Source organism: Oryctolagus cuniculus, chromosome 1 (genome assembly GCF_964237555.1).
Source record: "Oryctolagus cuniculus chromosome 1, mOryCun1.1, whole genome shotgun sequence".
Lineage (NCBI taxonomy): Eukaryota > Metazoa > Chordata > Mammalia > Lagomorpha > Leporidae > Oryctolagus > Oryctolagus cuniculus.
Genome location: NC_091432.1, coordinates 215,886,951 through 215,909,530, shown reverse-complemented (window position 1 = coordinate 215,909,530; position 22,580 = coordinate 215,886,951). Strand labels below are relative to the sequence as shown.

The window sequence follows — 22,580 nt, the reverse complement described above, 5'->3', positions numbered from 1 at the left end:
GCCATAAAGAAATAGATTAGGGAACCTCAAAATATTCATGGAAAAATTTTGAATTCTATTTATAGTTTTTTCATGATGCATAGTTTCCATTAATTTTTTAAAGTACCTTTATATTATTAAAGCTTGAAGGTATTTAGATTTAAAATCAGGAAATGAGTTAAATGATAAAAATTTCATATTGGAGATCCATTGGCTTAGTTTTAAAGTTGATAACTCCAAAAATAGTGGTATAAGCATATTTTAAAGGGTTTTGGGGCCAACTATCTGAGTAAAAGAAAATACTGGGATTGGGGAGGAGAGCTTTGCTCTTGCCATATATAAATTCTGAAAAAAAAAAAAATTCTTCTGTAATATTTGATTTGGTATAGTGCCAGCACATGTTTTTGATAAGAATTAATTCACAAATAGAAGTAAAAAAATAGAAATTTATCAAAAAAATAAATTTGTCTATATATATGTAGAGAACTCTGATTCTCAGCTTTGTTCTCCTCTTCCCGCCAAAGTAATTATTTTAGTGTTTTTAAACTCCTTTAGTTAACTTTTTAATGTAAATAAACAAATACATATACTTCTTTCCCTTGTAATAAAAAAGGCAGCTTAGTTATATATGCTATTATACACGTTCGTCTTTCCACCAATACATTAAGAAACTTTACTCAAAGTCCTTCTCTCTCCAGTCTTACATTTTATGAGCTATGAAATATTATATGGATATATCAGTTATTTATGAAGTCCTGTATTTGTATGTTAATGCAGTATTGTGCTCCAATAATCCCCTATGGATAATCTCTTACATGTCATTTTATAGTTACAGATTTGTGTTTATGAAGTAGAGTCCTGACTTGGGGTTGCTATATGAAAAGTTAAATGTGTTTCTAGCTAAATAGTATTAGGTTTACTTCCTATTACTTGTATTATTTTGCACTCCCACTTCTGACCAAAAGGTTGGGCTATCAAACTTGATTTTTACAAGGCTGATAGGTGGGAGATGTTACCTCAATTTTATTGCATTTCTTTTGTGAATTAGGTAGAGCATATTTTTATGTCTCTAAGAACCACTTATATTTTCTTCTCTTTGGGATGTTGGTTCTTGGCCTTTTTCATATCAGCTTCTAGAAGCTCTTCGTAAATTAGAGGTAAACTATGTGAACAATGAATTGCAAACATTTTCCTTGACTTACGAAGTGTTCTGCCATGCTATGGCTTGTGATTGTTGGCTTTGTGTAGCTCTGGATTTTGAGTTATACTTGGGCTTGCAGCACTTGAGGGTTCTCTCATACTTTGTTCTAATACTTGTTTGATTATTTTTCATATTTAGATCTTGATTGATTTGTGTTTTATCCTAGTCTGGTGTGAAGTTTGGAGTAAACTTTAAAGCCTATTTTCTGTGCTGTAAATGATGGCAAACTTGGTACTGTGGTTTGAATATTTGTCTCTCTCTTGCCCCTAGTTTAGGAGTTTACTCCTCAAAGTCTTAGGTTAATGGTGTTTAAAAGTGGGGCTTTAGGGAAATGAACAGACTGATTAGGCCTTTAGAGGGGAGCCCCCATAATTGAATTTTGATGGCTTTATAAGAGATCAGGGAGATATAGACAGCCAGACATGCTCCCTGTCTCTTGCCATATGGTGTTCTGTACAGTCTTGGGAATCTGCCAACAAGAAGACCACTGCCAAATGAGGCCCCTAGATCAGGCACTTCCAGACTGTGAGCCAAAATAAGCCTGTTTTCTTTAGAGTTAGCGTCCCTCAGGTATTTCAGTGCAGTGATGAAAAGCTGACTGATACACTTTGGTACTTCAGCTCTTGGCAGATATAGTCTCATGACCATGGGCATAAGACTGCTGTGATTTGGGTATTAGTTTGTGTGTTTCCCAGAAAAGCCCATGTTTCTAAATTCTAAAAGCTTGGTCCCCAAAGTCTTAGATTAATGGTTAATGGATGGAGGGTATGAACTTAATAAAATTATGCTGTCTGAGGGTGGGGCCTTTGGGAAGTAACTAAATTGTATTGGACTGGGTTGTTGGGCTGGAGCACCCAAGATCAAACGATGGCTTATTAAGACAGATCACATAGACATAGATGAAAGAGGATACTCTGTTTTCCTGGCTCTCCAGGTAAATTTTTATTTAAGATTTATTTTTATTTATTTTGAAAGAGTTACAGAGAGAGGGAGAGACAGAGCTAGAGAATCTTTTATTCGCTGGTTCAATCCCCAGATGACTGCAACATATGGAGCTGGACTGATCCAAAGCCAGGAGCTTCTTCTGGTTTTCCCACATGGGTGGCAGGGACCCAAACACTTGGGTTATCTTCTGCTGTCTTTCCTAGGCCATTAACAGAGAGCTGGATTGGAAGTGGAGCAGCTAAGATTCGAACAGGTGCCCATATGGGATGCTGGCATTGAAGGTGCCCGCTTTACCCACCATGCCACAGTGCCGGCCCCGATAATAACTTTTTTTTTTTTTAATTATTTATTGGAAAAGCAGAGTGACACAAAGTGGGAGAGACACACAGAGAGATCTTCCATCTGTTGCTTTACTCCCCAAATGGACAAAATGGCTGCGGCTGGGTCATGTTGAAGCCAGGAGTCTAAAATTTCATCCATGTCTCCCACATGGTTGGCATGGGCCCAAGACCTTGGACAGACCATCACTTTTTTATGTATTTTTTTTTTCTTTGCTACACAGGCTCATGAGCAGGGAGCTGAATTGGAAGCTGAGCAGCTGGGACTCCAGCCTGTTCTCCAGTATGGGATGCTGGAACTGCAGGCCATGGCTTAATCCATTGTACCACAATGCCGTTCCCCGCAGGTGATTATTTTTCTGCATGCACCCTGCTGTGGTCAGCCTGTGGCTTCACCATTTGACCAAGCACTGCTTCCCACTCCGCCCCTCTGACTGATGTCGGACTATGAACCTCTAAAGCCATGAGCCAAAATAAACCTTTTTTCATAAATAGCTTGCTTTAGGTATTTAGTTGTAGGAATAAAATTTGACCAAAACAAAGACCCTGGCTGTTCTGATTGCCAGTTAAGCTCAGATAAAAGTCAGTAGACATTGAAATTGGGAGGGAGAAGGAAGTTTTATTAAGTCCTTTCTGTGTAGTTCTAGATATAATCCTTACAGCAACACTATGAGAATATTTTTTTAATATTTGTTTATTTATTTGAAAGGCAGATTTACACAGAGAGGCAGAGAGAGAGGGAGAGGAAGAGAGAGAGGGGTCTTCCATCCACTGGTTCATTCCCAAATGGCTGCAACAGTCAGAGCTGAGCTGATCTGAAGCCAGAAGCCAAAAGCTTCTTCCAGGTCTCCCAAATGGGTGCAGGGCCTGACTTGGGCCATCTTCTACTGCTTTCCCAGGCCATAGCAGAGAGCGGGATTGGAAATGGAGCAGCCAGGACTCGAACCATCGCACATATGGGATGCCGGCATTGCAGGCGGTGGCCCTGCCTGCTATGCCACAGTGCTGGCCCCTAGAATATTATTTTTATTCTCCCAGTTTCAGATGAAATGGAGGTGCAAAGAGAACAAGTAACTAATTTAGCACACAGTGGGTCTTGGAACCAGATTTTTGAATCCAGGGGTCTGATTGCCACAGCTTGAGTCATTTATCCCATTTAACCCTATAACATTATATCTTGTCTGTGATCTTATGGAGATAATATAGAGCATCCCTTATCCCTCCATTCCCTCATCCACTTCTAATGTAGCACCAAAGCAATAGGGATGGCTAAGAAAGTAGAACCTTAACTGATGGCCTGGCATTGTGGTGTAGCTGATAAAACCCCTGCCTGTGACACTGGTGTCCCACATGGGCACCAGTTCAAATCCTGGCTGCTCTACTTCTGACCTAGCTCCCTGCTAAGGCACCTGGGAAAGCAGTGGAGATGGCCCAAAGTGCTTGGGTCTCTGCACTCACATGGGAGACCTGGAAGAAGTTCTGAGCTCTTGGCTTTGGATTGGCCCAACTCCAGCTGTCGTGGCCATCTGTGTCGTGAACCAGCAAATGGAGGCTCTCTCTGTCTCTGCCTCTCTCTCACTCTGTAATTCACATAAATAAATGTCTTAAAAAAAAAAAAAACAACCAAACCTTACCTGAAAAGTGTATTTGAGTCCAGTCTTACCAGAGAACTACAAGGAAAAGAAGACAGGCAGGGCTATTTGGACTTAAAGAGGCCTGAGACTGTTAGCCTTAGAAAGGACTCCTGCCCCTGGGTAGTGTTTGGGAACTTGGCTGGGGAACAGCTCTATATTGATAGCAACCTCACCTTAAGTTATAAGAATGGCTCTTTGTGCCTGGACTGTGTAAATGATGTGTTTTATGCTTCTGTGTGGCAGTTTTGAATTTTGGTACATGCCTACGCATTGTATGCCTTTCTGTCCAGTTCCTAAATTCTGCCACGAAGTCCAATCAGCTTTCCTGTAGACGTTTGTCATAGTTTTTTGTTAGAGGAGTTGGGTGTATCTGGTGTGACTCTACCTGAAGACTCTAGGAAATGTGTGCCTGATTTCCTTCAGATTTCATCCCATGCACCTTTTTCCTTGGCTGATACTGTTTTGTATCCTGCCATTGCAATATGTCTTAGCTGAGGGTACAGCTGTTATACCAGTGTCATGAGTCCTTTTAGAGAATTATTTAACATGGGAGTGACCCCGGGGCTAATTCCAGATGGTGACACTTAAATCTCTGCTGTAATTTTGGCAGTGAGTATGTTTGTGGGAAGGGTATATGAATGAATGTGTAGAGAATTTGAGGGCTCTGTAGCCCTGGGAGGTTAGGAACAACAGACAGGCTAACTCCAGAGTTTCCTTCCTGACATGCAGAGAGAATACTGGCAGATTAACAGTGGTTTGTGTCCAGTCACTTTTTTTTTTTTAACTTTTATTTAATGAATATAAATTTCCAAAGTACGCTTTATGGATTACAATGGCTTCCCCCACATACCGTCCCTCCCACCCACTACCCTCCCCTTTCCCACTCCCTCTCCCCTTCCATTCACATCAAGATTCATTTTCGATTATCTTAATATACAGAAGATCAGCTTAGTATACATTAAGTAAGGATTTCAACAGTTTGCTCTCACACAGAAACATAAAGTGAGAAATAATAGATGATTTTTTTTTAAATGATGATGAAATCAGATCAGACCTATTGTCATGTTTAATCCCAGTGAGAGTCAAGTTGGGAGTTGATAATTTCTTTCTTTCTTTCTTTCTTTTTTTTTTTTTTTTTACAGAGGATCAGTTTAGTATGCATTAAGTAAAGATTTCAACAGTTTGCACCCCCATAAAAACACAAAGTGAAATATATTGTTTGAGTACTCGTTATAGCATTAAATCTCAATACACAGCACATCAAGGAGAGAGATCTTACATGAGGAGTAAGTGCACAGTGACTCCTGTTTTTGACTTTACCAATTGACACTCCTGTCTATGGCATCAGTAGTCTCCCTATGCTCCGGTCATGAGTTTCCAAGGCTATGGAAGCCCTCTGAGTTCTCAGATTCTTATCTTGTTTAGACAAGGTCATAGTCAAAGTGGAGGTTCTCTCCTCCCTTCAGAGAAAGGTACCTCCTTCTTTGAAGACCTGTTCTTTCCACTGGGATCTCACTCGCAGAGATCTTTTGCCAGAGTGTCTTGGCTTTCCATGCCTGAAATACTCTCATGGGCTTTTCAGCCAGATCCGAATGCCTTTAGGGCTGATTCTGAGGCCAGAGTGCTATTTAGGACATCTGCCATTCTATGAGTCTGCTGAGTATCTCACTTCCCATGTTGGATCACTCTCCCCTTTATTTATTCCATTGGTTAGTGTTAGCAGGTACTAGACTTGTTTATGTGCTCCCTTTGACTCTTAGTCCTTTCATTATGATCAATTGTGAACTGAAATTGATCACTTGGACTAGTGAGATGGCATTGGTACATGCCACCTTGATGGGATTGAATTGGAATCCCCTGGTATGTTTTTAACTCTACCATTTGGGGCAAGTCAGCTTGAGCATGTCCCAAATTATACATCTCTTCCCTCTCTTATTCCCACTCTTATGTTTAACAGGGATCACATTTCAGTTAATTTTTAACACTTAAGAATAACTGTGTATTAATTACAGAATTAAACCAGTCATATTAAGTAGAACAGACAAAAAAACTACTAAGAGGGATAATGTGTTAAGTTGTTCATTAACAGTCAGGGCTATGCTGATCAAGTCACCAAACAGATGGATAGACCAATGGAACAGAATTGAAACACCAGAAATCAACCCAAACATCTACAGCCAACTTATATTTGATCAAGGATCTAAAACCAATTCCTGGAGCAAGGACAGTCTATTCAATAAATGGTGCTGGGAAAACTGGATTTCCACGTGCAGAAGCATGAAGCAAGACCCCTACCTTACGCCTTACACAAAAATCCACTCAACATGGATTAAAGACCTAAATCTATGACCTGACACCATCAAGTTACTAGAGAACATTGGAGAAACCCTTCAAGATATTGGCACAGGCAAAGAGTTTCTGGAAAAGACCTGGGAGGCACAGGCAGTCAAAGCCAAAATTAACTATTGGGATTGCATCAAATTGAGAAGTTTCTGTACTGCAAAAGAAACAGTCAGGAGAGTGAAGAGACAACCGACAGAATGGGAAAAAATATTTGCAAACTATGCAACAGATAAAGGGTTAATAACCAGAATCTACAAAGAGATCAAGAAACTCCACAAAAACAAAACCAACAACCCACTTAAGAGATGGGCCAAGGACCTCAATAGACATTTTTCAAAAGAGGAAATCCAAATGGCCAACAGGCACATGAAAAAATGTTCAAGGTCATTAGTAATCAGGGAAATGCAAATCAAAACCACAATGAGGTTTCACCTCACCCCGGTTAGAATGGCTCACATTCAGAAATCTACCAACAACAGATGCTGGAGAGGATGTGGGGAAAAAGGGACACTAACCCACTGTTGGTGGGAATGCAAACTGGTCAAGCCACTATGGAAGTCAGTCTGGAGATTCCTCAGAAACCTGAAGATAACCCTACCATTCGACCCAGCCATCCCACTCCTTGGAATTTACCCAAAGGAATTTAAATTGGCAAACAAAAAAGCGGTGTGCACCCTAATGTTTATTGCAGCTCAATTCACAATAGCTAAGACCTGGAACCGACCTAAATGCCCATCAACGGTAGATTGGATAAAGAAATTATGGGATATGTACTCTTTAGAATACTATACCGCAGTAAGAAACAACGAAATCCAGTCATTTGCAACAAAATGGAGGAATCTGTCCAGTCACTTTTGTAGACAGAACTTCATTCAGCAGCTGCACTGCCAGTGATGGCATGTTGGAGCAAGAGGCAGCAACCAAGGAGAGGTAGTCGCTGAAGAGAATCACCCTTTCAGACTGAGCGAGCACTCCTGAGATTTTAGAATTTATCATTCGGAGCTCGTGTGTGGCGTAATGGTTGAAGCTGCCACCCGCGATGTCAGCATCCCATTTGGGCGCTGGTTCAAGTCCCAACAGCTCCAATTCTGATCCAGCTCCCTGCTTACATACCTAGGAAAGCAGCAGAGGATAGCCCAAGTACTTGAGCCTCTGCACCTATCTGGGAGAGCCAGAAGAAACTCCTGGCTTCTGCCTAGCCCTGGTTGTTGGGACCACTTGGGCAGTGAACCCAGGGATGGAAGATTTCTCTCTCTCTATCTCTTTCCGCCCCTTCCTACCCTCTGTGAAACTTGCAAAATAAATATTTTTTTTTTTAAAGAATTTGTCATTCAGGAAAGGATTCTTGTGTAAGGAGATGACCTATTCCTGAGAGGATAGCCTTTTTGGGAGAAAGAAGAAATAGTTAGATTTGTCATATATCTGAACACTTAATAATGTCAGTTGAAAGTAGATAGATAGATGGGGTGGATAAAGCCACTGCCTATAGTGCTGGCATCCCATGTGGGCGCAGGGTGGAGTCCTGGCTACTTTACTTCCAATCTAGCTCTCTACTATGGCCTGGGAAGGCAGTGGAAGATGGGCCAAATCCTTGGACCCCTGCACCCGCATGGGAGGCCATTGCAGCCAATTGGGGAATGAACCAGTGGATGGAAGACCTCTCTCATTGTCTGCCTTTCTTTCTCTCTGTGTGTAATTCTGACTTTCAAATAAATATTTTTTTAAAAGGAGATAAAACATACCACTCTGTTCACCCGTCTGTCCTCACTTTCCTTCCGATCTTACAAAAACGTGTATTGTTTCCTGTCCTGCAAGGTAGTAGAATACAAAAAGTCCTTTTTTAAAAAAATTTTATGTTCTCTTTTTTAAAATTTATTTATTTGAAAGACGGTGTTAAAGAGAGAGAGAGTTTTTCATCTGCTGGTTCACTCCCCAGATGGCCGCAGTGGCTGGAGCTGCGCTGATTTGAAGCCGGGAGCCAGGAGCTTCTCCATGGTCTCCCACCCAGTGCAGGAGCCCAAGGACTTGGGCCATCTTCTGCTGCTTTTCTAGGCCATAGCAGAGAGGTTTATTGGAAGAGGAGCAGCTGGGACTAGAACTGGCTTCCATATGGGATGCCAGCGCTTCAGGCTGGGGCTTTAACCCGCTGTGCCACAGCGCCAGACCCCAAAAAGTTCTTCTAAAAAGTAATTTTTCATATCTGTTAAAATATTTGACCAATTTTACAGAATAGGATACCAAACTTAGGATGGCCTTGTAACCCAATAACCTAGTCAAACGGGTCATGAATGACAGAGGCTGAATGCAAACAAAGATAAGTTTTCAAAGCCCATGCAGTTTTGTACACCATGGTGTTTTTGGATTTTGGATAATTAATATTCCAGATGATATTTGGTTAATAGTCTGTACTGTTTTTGGAGGTTTGTTTATTAACACAGAGTTAGAGATGGAATCTTCTCTTCCAGTTTTCTCCGTCAATAAAGTCCATTTCTATTTCTGCACTATGGTGCAGAGGGTCAAAGCCCTGGCCTGTGGTTCCGGCATCCCACATGGGCACCAGTTCGAGTCCCAGCTGCTCCACTTCTGATCCAGCTCTCTGCTAATGGTCTGGGAAAGCAGCAGAGAATAGCCCACGTCCTTGGGCCCCTGCACCCATGTGGGAGACCTGGAAGAAACTCTTTGCTTTGGATCGGCACAGCTCTGACCATTGGTGGCCATCTGGGGAGTGAACTAATGGATGGAAGACCCCTCTCTTTGTCTCTGCCTCTCTCTGTAACTCTTTCAAAGGAATGAAATAAATCTTAAAAGTATATTTCTGGTTTCACTAAGTTGAGGAGGAGGTTTGGATACTTCCTTTTTGTGATGATGCCTTAGAATTTCATCTGTTGTGATTTATTACTATTCACTCTGATTTCTTTTAAAATTTTTATTTATTCATTTGAAAGAGAAAGCTCTCATTTACCGGTTGGCTCCTCAAGCACTCTCAATGAGGCCAATCTGGTAGCTGGGATCTCAGCTCAGGTCTCCTATTTGGGGTGCACTCATCCAATCACTTGAGCCATAACCGCTGCTTTCTGCTGTCTGCAGAATGCTGGAGTGAGGAGCCATAACAGGATATCTAACCCAGGAACTCCTTGATAGGATTTGTCTGTATTTTAAACTGCTGTGCCAAATGCCTGTCTCTGATTTCTTAATTTCTTTCTTTTTATTTTTTTTTAATATTTATTTATTTGAAAGAGTCACAGGAGAGGCAGAGAGAGAAAGAGAAAAAAAGGTCTTCCATCCCCTCTTTCACTCCCCAGTTGGCCACAACGGCCAGAGCTGCGCCCATATGAAGCCAGGAGCCAGAAGCTTCTTCCAGGTCTCCCATGTGGGTGCAGGGGCTCAAGGACTTGGACCATCTTCTGCTGCTTTCCCAGGCCACAGCAGGGAGTTGGATTGGAAGTGGAGCAGTTGGGAATCGAACAGGTGCCCATATGTGATGCTGGTACTGCAGGCAGTGGCTTCATCCACTACACCACAGCGCTGCCCCCCTTTCTTTTCGGATTTATTTATTTGAGAGGCAGAGGTACAGACAGTGAGAGGGAGAGACAGAAAGGTCTTCCATCCACTGGTTCACTCCCCAGATGGCTGCAACGGACTGAGATGGGCCAGTCCGAAGCCAGGAGCCAGGAGCTTCTTCCAGGTCTCCCACGTGGGTGCAGGGGCCCAAGGACTTGGGCCATCTCCCACTGCTTTCCCAGGCCATAGCAGAGCTGGATTGGAATTGGAGCAACTGTGACTCGAACTGGTGCCTATATGCGATGCTGGCACTGCAGGTGGCGGCTTTACCCGCTATACCACAGTGCCGGCCCCCACATAATCTTTTATAAGTGTGAGTTAACTAGGCTGTGAGACTACATATGATACTTTTATTTTTGTTTGTGGAAAAACTTAAAGCAAAATCAGCATGAGTTTTTCTGTTCCTGGAAGTGTTCACACTGGTCACTAGACCATCTGCTAGAAATTTTTATTGGTTCAAGGTCCCTTGGATTTTAATTTCAGAATCTAAGATTTTGTTAATATTAAATATAGTTCTAATATTCTGAAAATTATGAGGTTTTTTCTTATAGGCTGTCTTTTTAGTAGTAATGGTATCTTTGTAAACTAAAATAATGTTACCTTACTCTTGAATTTCATACACATGTTAGGTATGACTCGAGGTAATGTTTTATTCCAGAACCTTCATTACATGTTAATTTCAGTACCCGTTTCGTAGGTGTGTGGATTGCCTTTATATCATATTAATATTCTCATTGTAATGCTAAGTAAAACCAGTTTCCACCAGATTTTATATTGGAAGACGTTATTTGTGCTACTTTAGAATTCTTTTGCTTTTATTGATTCTGTGTATTTAATTATTCTTCAGCAGGGGAGAGCTTCAGTAATTGATCTGTGAGTTATTGAAACTGACTGGCCTGTTGACTTACAAGAGAGCTAAACAGTCCACAGAGTAACTGCTGGACTTATGTAAATTTACTGTGTTTCTAAGGAGACTGTTGGCCCGGTGTTGTTTGCCCTCTTCTACCCCATGATCTCTTCATTATTTGGCTTGTTAAAGCCTTCTTTGTATGCTGTTAATTTATTGACCTATAATATGGAATCTTTTTCCTCCCTCCTTTTAAATAATTTCCTTCTCCAGGTTGTCTACAATCATTCACATGCAATCAAGTTTTATTTTTTTGATGTCTTCAGCCTACTTGATTGTCTTCCATTCTTATCTTAAACCGTAATCTCTAAGAGTTATCACACCACCTCCTGGGAGAGAGATTTATCTTTAGTTTATCTAGAGTTACAGGGGCTGGCGCAGTAGGCTGAATCCTCCACCTGCAGCTTCGGCCTCGCATGTGGGCGTCAGTTCTAGTCCTGGCTGCTCCACTTCCAATCCAGCTCTCTGCTATGGCCTGGGAGAGCAGCTGAAGATGGTCAAATCCATGAGTCCCTGCACCCATATGGGAGACCTGGAAGAAGCTCCTGGCTCCTGGCTTTGGATTGGCACAATTCCTGCCATTGCAGCCATTTGGGGAGTGAACCAACAGAAGGAAAACCTCTCTCTCTCTGTCTCTCCCTCTCACCATCTGTAACTCTACCTCTCAAATAAAATAAATAAAATCTTAAAAAAAAAAAAAGTTACAGACAGGTGGAGATAGAGAGGTGGAAGATAGGATGGCTGTTTTAAATGTTTGGGCTTCTGCTACCCACATGAGGCTCCTGGCTGCTGTCTTTGGCCTGGCCCAGCCCTGGCTGTTGTGGCTATCTAGGGAGTGAAATGAAAGATGAGGGTGGATGAAAGATTTTTCTCTCGCTGTCTCTCCCTCTCTTTGTAACTCTGATTTTCAGATAGATTAAAAAAAAAAAAAAAACTGCCATCAGGTGCATGATGGTAGTAAGAATGTCAGCCATGGTAATTTTATTATAATAATTTTGCCATTTGCTGTAGATCATTGTGGGGATGCATTCAGCAGTCATGTTTGGTTATTTTTGGCTTGTGCCAGTTCTGGATAGCAATTTCACATAATCTGCAGTTGTATAGTACAAAGAGTGGGAGTTTTGCGGTACAGTAGGATTGTAGGGATGGTCTGTAAACTCACTGAGCCCTCCTTGTTAGCTACCTGCTTGCCTATGTCAGACGCATGTCTTTCCCAGCTTCAGTATATGGCTGCAATCATTGGATATTGTCAACCAGCAAAGCGCACTATAGCTTTGGTATTTACACTTTGAATAAACAGGCATAAGTGGTTGCTTGCAAGGCTGATCTCAGTTTCCAGTCCCCAGCTCCACTGGGCGTTATGATCCATCTACCCCACATGAAATCATACTGTCTCTGCTGTGACCTCGGATTGTCTGTTGAGCCATGCCCCCCAGCAGGAAGATTTAACAAAAAGGGTCCTCTCAGGCAGGACATTCAGAGGGTTTAGAGACCTAATCTCATCACAGGAAAATCCTTAGATACAGGCAGATGAATGCTTTAGTCATTCTTACTCTCAAAGGTTAACCATAAAAGGGACTTTAATAAATTTCTGTACAACTTTATACAATGAGAGTATCAATTACAATGATTAGAAATGGAAAAGACATTGATACATATTTGAAGAGCTTTACGTAAAATGTGAAAATGACTATGTTTTTAAGCACATTTTATCAACATCAGTTTATCTGAGAAGAAATTTTGTTTTTGTTAGGATAGTAGGGTGGTATTCTTAAAATTTTGAGAAGTTTATTGTGTTGAAAGAATATCTGACCTTTAAATGTTTACAACCCCAATATTAATTATACTGAATTTGGCATATATAGCTCCTGAACTGAGAATGAATCATTAATATTTACTTGCCAGTGTTTAATGAGACAGTATTAGAAATATTAACCTTCAGAGAGCACGAGAGAGTAACATGATCCACATTTTGTAAATAAGTAAACTGAGGCTTAAAGGGGTAAAATAATTTTCAGTGATGTACTGTGCTAAGAAATTTGTGGCATCTGAATTCAAAGCTACATTTGGTCTACTCTAGAAGACTATTTTTTATTGCCTTACTCTTTGGCTTCTAGTTCATTACAGTATCTGTTTATAGTAGTTCTCAACTGACTACCCACTTACATCCCAGCTCTGAGATTTTAGAAATCTGCAGGTGCTCATGCTTCAGCCTAGACCTACTGATTAAGAATCTTTTGGGATTAAGACTTGGTACTTCGTATTTATCTGTAAACTGGCCATATGATTGTATTGTATAACAAAGACAGAGAATCACTATATTGTGTCCGGTGCTATGCTATAGGCTATGGAGGAACTAGTCTAGTATAAGGCATATTAATAGACTAAAAGGCAGCTGAATAAAAAAAGCTATTTTTAATAAAATTGTGATACTGATAGTTATACATGTAGGAAAAATATGTGAACTCTATTAAAATCATATGCTCTTAAATTTTTTTTAAGATTTATTTATTTATTTGAAAGTCAGAGTCTCACACTCAGAGCGAGAGTGAGAGAGAGAGCGAGAGTGAGAGCGAGAGCGAGAGAGAAGAGAGAGAGAGGTGTCTTCCATCCGATGGTTCACTCCCCAGTTGGCCGCAACGGCCGGAGCTGCACCATTCTGAAGCCAGGAGCCAGGAGCTGCTTTGGGTATCCCAAGCGGGTGCAGGGTCCCAAAGACTTGGGCCTCTTTTACTGCTTTCCCAGGCTATAACAGAGAGCTGGATCCAAGTGGAGCAGCCTAGGCTCTAACTGGTGCCTGAATGGGATCCCAGCGCTTCAGGCCAGGGCGTTAACCTGCTGCACCACAGTGCTGGCCCCATGCTCATACATATTAATGTTGAAAGATAGCATAGCACCAGACACAATGTAATGACTCTGTCTTTGTTATACATTACAATCATATGGCCAGTTTATAAATAAATACCAAGTACCAAGTCCAGTCCCAAAAGATTCTTAATTAGTAGGTTTAGGCTGAAGCATGAACACCTGTAGATTTCTAAAATCCCAGAGCTGGGATATTAGTGGGTAGTCAGTTGAGAACTACTGTTAATGTTGAAAGATTAAATCAAACCTTTTAACCTTTGGGATAGAAAAATTTTCAAGGATGTGGTACCTATTTTGTCTGTGACCAGTACATAGGACTTGCTATATATTTAAGGGATGGTGTTTGAGGTAGGAGAATAGCATTAAAAAAACCAGGGTAAATATGATGTATTTGGGGAAAATTACTTGGCAGGGGTGTTATTGTGAAGAGGAGGACCAGATTAGAAAGTGTTTAAACACGATCACGATGCGGTTGCATGTGACTCCGTAAGCAGCAGGGAATGCTTCTCAATAATGATTGTTTGGAGATTTATTTGGTGGGAAACTGGGTAACAGAGTTTATTGAGTAAGCTAAAAATGGGGGGTGGGGGGGATGAGTAGCTTCTCTTCCTAAATAGAAATTGAACTGGCTCGTATATATTATGAATATGGTGGCCAATTTTTGTATTTTTCTCTGGCAAGCCTTGCCTGGGGCCTTTGTTAGCAATTTAATGACTTTTTTATTTGGCTTTCAGGTAATCTCAGGTACTTCCAAGAAGGTGCTTTCTGACACATTTTTTATCTCTAGTTTTGGTTTAAAGACTTATTTCCTTGAAAGGTGGAGTGATAAAAAGGGAGGAAACTTCCTTCTGCTGGTTCATTCCCCAAAGGGCCACAATAGCTGTGGCTGGGTCAGGCCAAAGCCAGGAAACTGGTACTCCATCTGAGTTTCTCAGGTGTGTGGCTGGGGTCCAAGTCCACAGTTATCATTTGTTGCCTTCCCAGGTCCATTAGCTGGGAGCTGGATTGGAAGTAGAGAAGCTGAGACTTGAACTGGCATTCTGACATGGGATGTCAACATTATAAGCAGTGGCTTAACCTGTTGTGTCACAACACTGGCCCCCTATTTCTAGTTTTTTGATATCAAAATTATTGAAAAAAAAATTGGGTCCTCATAGAATATAAATTTCTTTGGATGGTGGAAAGATGTTTGTACTTTTTTTTTTTTTTTTTAACTTTCTGTTTTCAAAAGATTTAATTAGGGTGGTGCCGCGGCTCAATAGGCTAATCCTCCACCTAGCGGCGCCGGCACACCGGGTCTAGTCCTGGTCGGGGCGCTGGATTCTGTCCCGGTTGCCCCTCTTCCAGGCCAGCCCTCTGCTGTGGCCAGGGAGTGCAGTGGAGGATGGCCCAGGTGCTTGGGCCCTGCACCCCATGGGAGACCAGGAGAAGCACCTGGCTCCTGCCATCGGATCAGCATGGTGCGCCGGCTGTGGCGGCCATTGGAGGGTGAACCAACGGCAAAAGGAAGACCTTTCTCTCTGTCTCTCTCTCACTGTCCACTCTGCCTGTCAAAAAAATTAAAAAAAAAAAAAAAGATTTAATTAAGTAATTTTATAGAGGAGGCAGAGAGAATGCACTCACAAACACTCCCATGTGCTGATTTACTCCCTAAATGTCTGCAAGGATGTCACATCCCTTGTGGACATTGATCAAAGCATATCACAGAACTGCTCAATGTCAGAGAGCAAGGCGTTACCCTCCTTCCAAGGGAGCTATTACCAGTCACATGGCTGTGAATGGGAATGAGTAGTTCTTTCTCAGAACAGAGAAGTAGTAGTAGTTAAAGTCTACAGTAGTAGATGAAAGGTCACCGCAAAACACACCAACCACTGAGTAAGGGAGATGGTTTATTTTCGGGTGGGGGAAACCTGACAGGCTGCCTCCTTGCGCACCAGAGAAGAGCAGCTTGTACTTGGAGAACAGGTCTTCTGTAGCTTTGCAGAGGTAAGGAAGTGGGAGCAGCAAATCCCGCTAGGGTTGGGGTGGAGCTGATGCTTGTGATTGGGCCATTTGGTCACCTGATTTCTAGTAAGCCAGGCTGGATTTAGGAAAAGTGCCATTTTATGAACAGTCGAGTCTACCACTTTGCAAGATGCTTGCTCAAGTTTCCTGGTCATTTTCTATTGCCTTGATTTTTCTTACTGATTCCTTGAGTTCTGTTTTGTTTTTCACTTGTTTTCTTAATAAATTGTGGGTATAAACCCTATACTCATTATAGTTACCACAAATATTTTCTCCCATCCTGTGACTTGCCTTTTTCCACTTTTTTTTTTTTAATTTTAATATTGACTTAACTATTTTTATTTTGATGAGCATTTAGGTGATTTTTTCTTTTTTCTTTTTTTTTTTTTTTGGACAGGCAGAGTGGATAGTGAGAGAGAGAGACAGAGAGAAAGGTCTTCCTTTTGCCGTTGGTTCACCCTCCAATGGCCGCCATGGCTGGCGCGCTGTGGCCGGTGCACCGCGCTGATCCGAAGGCAGGAGCCAGGTGCTTCTCCCGGTCTCCCATGGGGTACAGGGCCCAAGTACTTGGGCCATCCTCCACTGCACTCCCAGGCCACAGCAGAGAGCTGGCCTGGAAGAGGGGCAACCGGGACAGAATCCAGCGCCCCGACCGGGATTAGAACCCGGTGTGCCGGCGCCGCTAGGTGGAGGATTAGCCTATTGAGCCGTGGCTCCGGCCTTTTTCCACTTTCTTAAAAATGTCTTGTTAAATAAAAATCTTAGTAGTGTCTATTTTGTCAGTATTTTAAATTTATAGTTCTTGTGTTTAAAAAATCTTTCTCTACCCCAAGATTATAAAGATACTTCTTTTAAAAAAGTTATATTTATTTATTTGAAAGGTAGAGTTACAAAGAGAAGAGGAGAGACAGAGAAATCTTGCATCTGCTGGTTCATCTCCAAAATGGCCACAATGGCTGGGCCTGTATTAGGCTGATGCCAGGAGCCAGGAGCTTCCTCCAGGTCTCCCATGTGGGTTCAGGGGCCCAGGGACATGGGCCATCTTCCGCTGCTTTCCTAGGCGCATTTAGCAGTGGGCTAGATTGGCAGTGGAGCAGCAGGACCTCGAACTGGTATCCCTATAGGATGCTAGCACTGCAGGCTGAGGCTTAACCTGCTGCACCACAGACTGGCCCAAGATACTTGTTGTTTTTTTTTTTTTTTTTTTTTTTTTTTTTTTTTTTTTTTGGACAGGCAGAGTGGACAGTGAGAGAGAGAAAGAGAGACAGAGAGAAAGGTCTTCCTTTTTCTGTTGGTTCACCCTCCAATGGCCGCTGTGGCTGGCACGCTGTGGCCAGCACACTGCGGCCGGCGCACCACGTTGATCTGAAGCCAGGAGCCAGATGCTTCTCCTGGTCTCTCATGAGGATGCAGGGCCCAAGCACTTGGGCTATCCTCCACTGCCTTCCCAGGCCACAGCAGAGAGCTGGACTGGAAGTGTAGCAACCGGGACAGAATCTGGTGCCCCGACCGGGACTAGAACCTGGGCTGCCAGCTCCGCAGGCGGAGGATTAGCCTATTGAGTGGCGGGGCCAGCCCCAAGATACTTTTTAAGAAACATTTTGAAAGGCAAATAGACAGAGAGCATGCCTCCATACACTGTTTTCAGTACCCAGATATTCACAACAGTCAGGGCTGGGTCAGGCCAAAGCCAGGAGCCTGGAACTCAGTCTCGGTATTTATGAGGGTTTCAGGAACCCAAGTACTTGGGCAGTCACTTGCTGCCTCCCAGAGGGTGCATTAGCAGGAAGTGGGAAATCAAAGAGGAGACAATGGGATGGGAGTTGGAGCGTAGCAGGTTGGAGGAGGCAGGACTTGAACTGAGGCACTATGATATGGTACGTGGGCATCCCAAGTGGTGTCTTAATTGCTGCATCAAATACCAGCCTTAAGATACTTTTTTTTAAAAAGATGTATTATTTATTTGATAGAGTTGTAGAAAGAGAGAGAGGCAGAGGCAGAGAAGAGACATCTTCATCTGCTGGTTTACCCCTCAGTGGTCACAACATCTGGGGCTGGGCCAGTCCCCAGGCAGGAGACTGAAACTCCATCTAGGTCTTTCATGTGGATGCAGGGGCCCAAGGACTTTGGCTGTCTTCCACTGCCTTCTCAGGTGCATCAGCAGGAAGCTGGATTGTAAGAGGAGCAGCCGGGACTCTAACTGGTGCCCATATGGGATGCCAGTATTGCAGGCATGGGCTTAACTCACTGTGCCACACTCCGCTTTTCAAATAAAAATGAAATTTTTAAAAAGATTCATTTATATATTTGAAAGGCAGAGTTACAGAGAGGCAGAGGGAGAAAGAGAGAGATCTTCCATCTGCTGGTTCACTCCCCAGATGGCTGCAGTGGCTGGAGCTGCAGATTCTGAAGCCAGGAGCTAGGAGCTTCTTCTGGATTACCTACACAGGTGCCGGGCCCAAGGAGTTGGGCCATCTTCCACTGCTTTCCCAGGCCATAGCAGAGAGCTGGACCAGAAGTGGAGCAGTCTAGACTTGAACTGGCACCCACATGGGATGCTAGCATTACAGGCGGCAGCTTTGCCTGTTACGCCATAGTGCCGGCCCCCAATCTTTTTTTTTTTTTTAAAGAAAGAAATAACTTTTTATTATTTAAACATTTTGGTGGGTTGTCTGTCTTTATTAGAGCTGAAGTTGTTAACTGTTGCAGTGGTATTTCTCTTGCAGCACAGTTGCTGTTCTGGTATTTGTAGGGTGTGGGGATCAAATTTTATCATCCAACCATCGACCAAAATACTCAAGCTCTTAAAAGTTGACCAAGCTAAATAATACCATTTGAAGTAGATTTGTTTGTGATATTTTCCCCTCCTAAATGTAAACTTTTAAATCTTGCTACTGTGTCTTATGGTTACAGTGAAAAGGCTTGCCTAGCATTGACAGTTCAGATTTGGAATTAAGTCAAAGCTATTACCTGAAAAAAGAATCATTTATTTATTTATTTATTTGTTAACCTTTATTTATTTGAAAGGTAGATGAAAAGAGAGATTGAGAAAAAATATCTTCAGTGTGCTGTTTCACTTCTCAAATGCCCACAACAGCTGGGGAGGGACCAGTTTGCAGTCAGTTTCCATGAACTCCATCTGGCTGTCCCATATTGGTGGAAGCACTTGAGCTATCATCTGCTGCCTCCCAGGATACATTAGCAGGAAGGTGGATCAGATGCAGATCCCAGCTACGATGACATGGGATACAGGCTCCCACATCACAGTACTTGCTTCAGGGGTTAGTTATTTTAACAGTAGGTATTTAAGAACTAGTACACACTGAAGATCATATTTAGGATTAATGAATGACTAATTACTGATTACAAAGAATTTGCCAATATAGAAATAAATTGTTGGGGCTGGCACTGTGGTATAGCAGGTAAAGCCACCACTTGTGGTGCTAGCATCCCATATAGGTACTGGTTCAAGTCCTGGCCGCTCCACTTCCAATCCAGTTTCCTGCAGATGTGCCTGAGAAAGCAGCAGAGAATGCCCTAAGTGCTTGGGCCCCTGCACCAACATGAGAGACCCAGAATTAGCTCCTGGCTTTGGACTGGCCCAGCTCCAGCCATTGTGGCCATCTGGGGAGTGAACCAGTGGATGGAAAATTTCTGTCCCCTGTCGCTTCTCTCTGCAACTCTACCTTTCCAATAAATAAATAATTTTTTTTTAAAAAAAAGTAGATTATATGTTTATGTTTTACTTAAAAATATGTTGGGAATTGGGAGTTGTGCAGTGGGTTAAATGGGTACTTGGGATGTGCACATCCCATAACAGAGTGCCAGTTCAAGTCCTGTCTCCGCCACTTCCAATCCATCTTCCTGCTAATGAATCCTGGGGCTCGTACCATCAATGTGAGAGACCAGGAAGGAGTTCCTGCTGCCTTTCACCTAGCCCAGCCCCACCTATTGGAGTGAACTTACAGAGGAATCTCTGCCCTCTCCTAGTCTCTCACAGTGTCACTGTGCCTTTTGAGTAGATTAAAAAATAAGTTTTTTTTTTTTTTTTTAAAGAAAATACTTTGTATTGAAGTCAGGATTCTTAGGGAAGGCCACATGAATTATTTGCATGTAAAAATATATTACAGAAACAATGTCAGTGTAATACTTTAATTACTTTTGGTATTTTGAACATGGGATTTTATGATTGCATTTGATCGTAAAAGGTTGCCCCCACTTCTGTGATCTAGTTCTGTTTTTTTTTTTTTTTTCTTCTTCTTTCTAACAATCATGTGGGTGTGTTGTGGTTTTTCCATACTAAACAGTTCCTAGCCAGCTTTTAGATTTGGTGATTCTCAGGGATTTCCTCTTAAATGTCACCATAGTAAGATGAAGTAATATAAACTTTGACTATTTTTAATAATAAATGAGTCATTATTTAAAACTTGTTTCATTAATTGAACATTGGTTTTATTTTTTAGCGGGGATCTGATGAGATTCTTTCTTCTGGCATCATTAACAGACCTTTTACCATGAACAGTTCCACTCCTTCTACAGGTGTGTATGGTGAGTTTTAATTTTTTCCAAATATTTTTTATCCATGTCTTCCAAGGTTTTTAAAAATTTTTCTCATTTTGCTTATCTGATAAAGGTATGCAATGCTACTGTTTATAACAAAAACTAGGATCTGGCATTGTGGTTACAACAGGTAAAGCTACTGCTCCTGAAACCAACATCCTCTGTGGGCACAGGTTCTTTTCCTGGCTTTTCCACTTCCACTACAGCTCCCCGCTCATGGCCTGGGAAAGGCATTGAAAGATGGCCCAAGTGATTGGGCCTCTGTCACCCTTTGGGAGACCTGGGTGAACTGCTGGCTTTGGCCTGGACCAGCCCTGGCTATTGTGGACATCAAGGGGGTGAACCAGTAGGTAGACTATCTCTCTCTGTCTCTCCCTTTCTCTCTGTAACCCTGACTTTCAAATAAATAAATAAATCTTTAAAAAGAAAGAAGGAAGGAAGGAAGGAAAGAAGGAAAGAAAGAAAGAGAGAGAGAGAGAGAAAAAGAAAGAAAGAAAGAAAGAAAGAAAGAAAGAAAGAAAGAAAGAAAGAAAGAAAGAAAGAAAGCGATGTGATTGTATAGTACTCTGTCCACAGGGATGGGACTGCCAAGGCAGTCTCAGGCAGGACTCAAATCTATAGCAGGCTAATTTGTTTTAAGATTTTTATTTATTTATTTGAGAGGCAGAGTTACAGATGAGAGAGGGATGGAGGGAGATGGGGAGGGGGAGAGAGAGAGAGAGAGAGAGAGAATGAATGAATCTTCCATCCACTAGTTCACTTCCCAAATGGCTGCAGTGGCCGGAGCTGGGCCAATCCAAAGCTAGGAGCCAGGAGCTTATTCCTCGTTTCCATGTGAGTGTACTGGCCCTAGCACTTGGGCCATCTTCCACTATCTTCCCAGGCCAATAGTAGAAAAAGTGAATTGAAAGTGAAGCAGCCCCGACTAGAACCGGTGCCCGAATGGGATGTTGGTGCTGCAGGCAGAGGCTTAACCTACTAGGCCACAGCACGGGCCCCCAGGCTAATTTTTGCAAAGGAATTTTTTAATATGTTAGATCTCAGGGTCACAGCAAATAAAAGATAATTACAACATAATTCTCATGTTGATGTGATATTAATACAAAGAGAACAGATTCAGTGTAGTTCATAGATATGATTCTAAGACTATAACACTTCCCTCCTTCCTTCCTTTTGTTTCTCTCCTCTAAAAGTTTATTCTAACACATAAAAAGTAAATAGAATCTAGTTTGCTGGGAATTTATGCAAGGGCTATAAACCATAATCAAATGAAAAGACATCCATTTCACTCACATACAATAAATTTTAAAGTAATCACAGGTTTTTAAAAATATAGTAGTATGCCCCCCCCCCCCCCTTAAGATTTATTTGAGGGGCCGGCATGTGGCTCACTAGGCTAATCCTCCGCCTGCGGCGCCGGCACCCTGGGTTCTAGTCCTGGTTGGGGTGCCGGATTCTGTCCTGGTTGCTCCTCTTCCAACCCAGCTCTCTACTGTGGCCCGAGAGTGCAGTGGAGGATGGCCCAGGTCCCTGGGCTCCTGCACCTGCATGGGAGACCAGGTTGGATGCACCTGGCCCCTGGCTTCGGATTGGTGTAGCTCCAGCCATAGAGGCCATTTGGGGAGTGAACCAACAGAAGGAAGATCTTTCTCTCTGTCTTTTTCTCTCACTGTCTAACTCTATCTGTCAAATAAATAAATAATAAAAAAGAAGATAATTCTATCTAATATCGGGAATGACCCCCTAAAAATTAAAAAGAAGATTTCTTTTGAAAGAGTTACAGAGAGAGAGGTCTTCCATCCGCTTGTTCACTCCACAAATGGCTGCAACTGCTGGAGTTGAGCCAATTTGAAACCAGTAGCTAGGAGCTTTTAATGGGTCTCCCAAGTGGGTGCAGGGACCCAAGTACTTGGCCCATCCTCCACTGCTTTCCTCAGGTGCATTAGCAGGGAGTTGGATAGGAAGTGGAATAGTGGAGACTCAAGTCGTTGCCTCAGGCGGAGGCTTAGTTTACTATGCCACAGTGCTGGGCCCTGTGTATCATTCTTAACCATTGGTTGACAAAGATAAAACCAAGTTTAACAAAAGTATTTTTGCAGCAATACTGATATACATAGATATTTCTTTTTTGTTTTCTTTTAAAATTATTTTTCTTTTTTAATTTTAGCTCCCACATATAAGGGAGAACATGTGCTATTTGTCTTTCTGTGTCTGGCTTACTTCACACCACATGTTGTCCTCCA

The 22,580-nt window shown here is 42.3% G+C and overlaps 1 protein-coding gene across 7 annotated transcripts in view; it reads left to right on the top strand.

Annotated features, from left to right (window-relative positions):
- Nucleotides 1–22,580, top strand: part of PTBP3 (polypyrimidine tract binding protein 3) — a 108,859-nt gene that overhangs the window by 15,328 nt on the left and 70,951 nt on the right. For 3 of the 7 annotated variants that reach the window (XM_051843126.2, XM_051843113.2, XM_070055625.1), the window contains one exon: nt 20,241–20,325. The exons of 1 other annotated variant lie outside the window; for it this stretch is intronic. In XM_051843126.2, the coding sequence (XP_051699086.1) occupies nt 20,292–20,325 (34 nt within the window). In that variant the 5' untranslated portion in view covers nt 20,241–20,291. The remainder of the gene's footprint in view (nt 1–20,240; nt 20,326–22,580) is intronic. 3 more of the 7 variants (XM_051843130.2, XM_051843121.2, XM_070055627.1) reach the window with 1 other exon arrangement.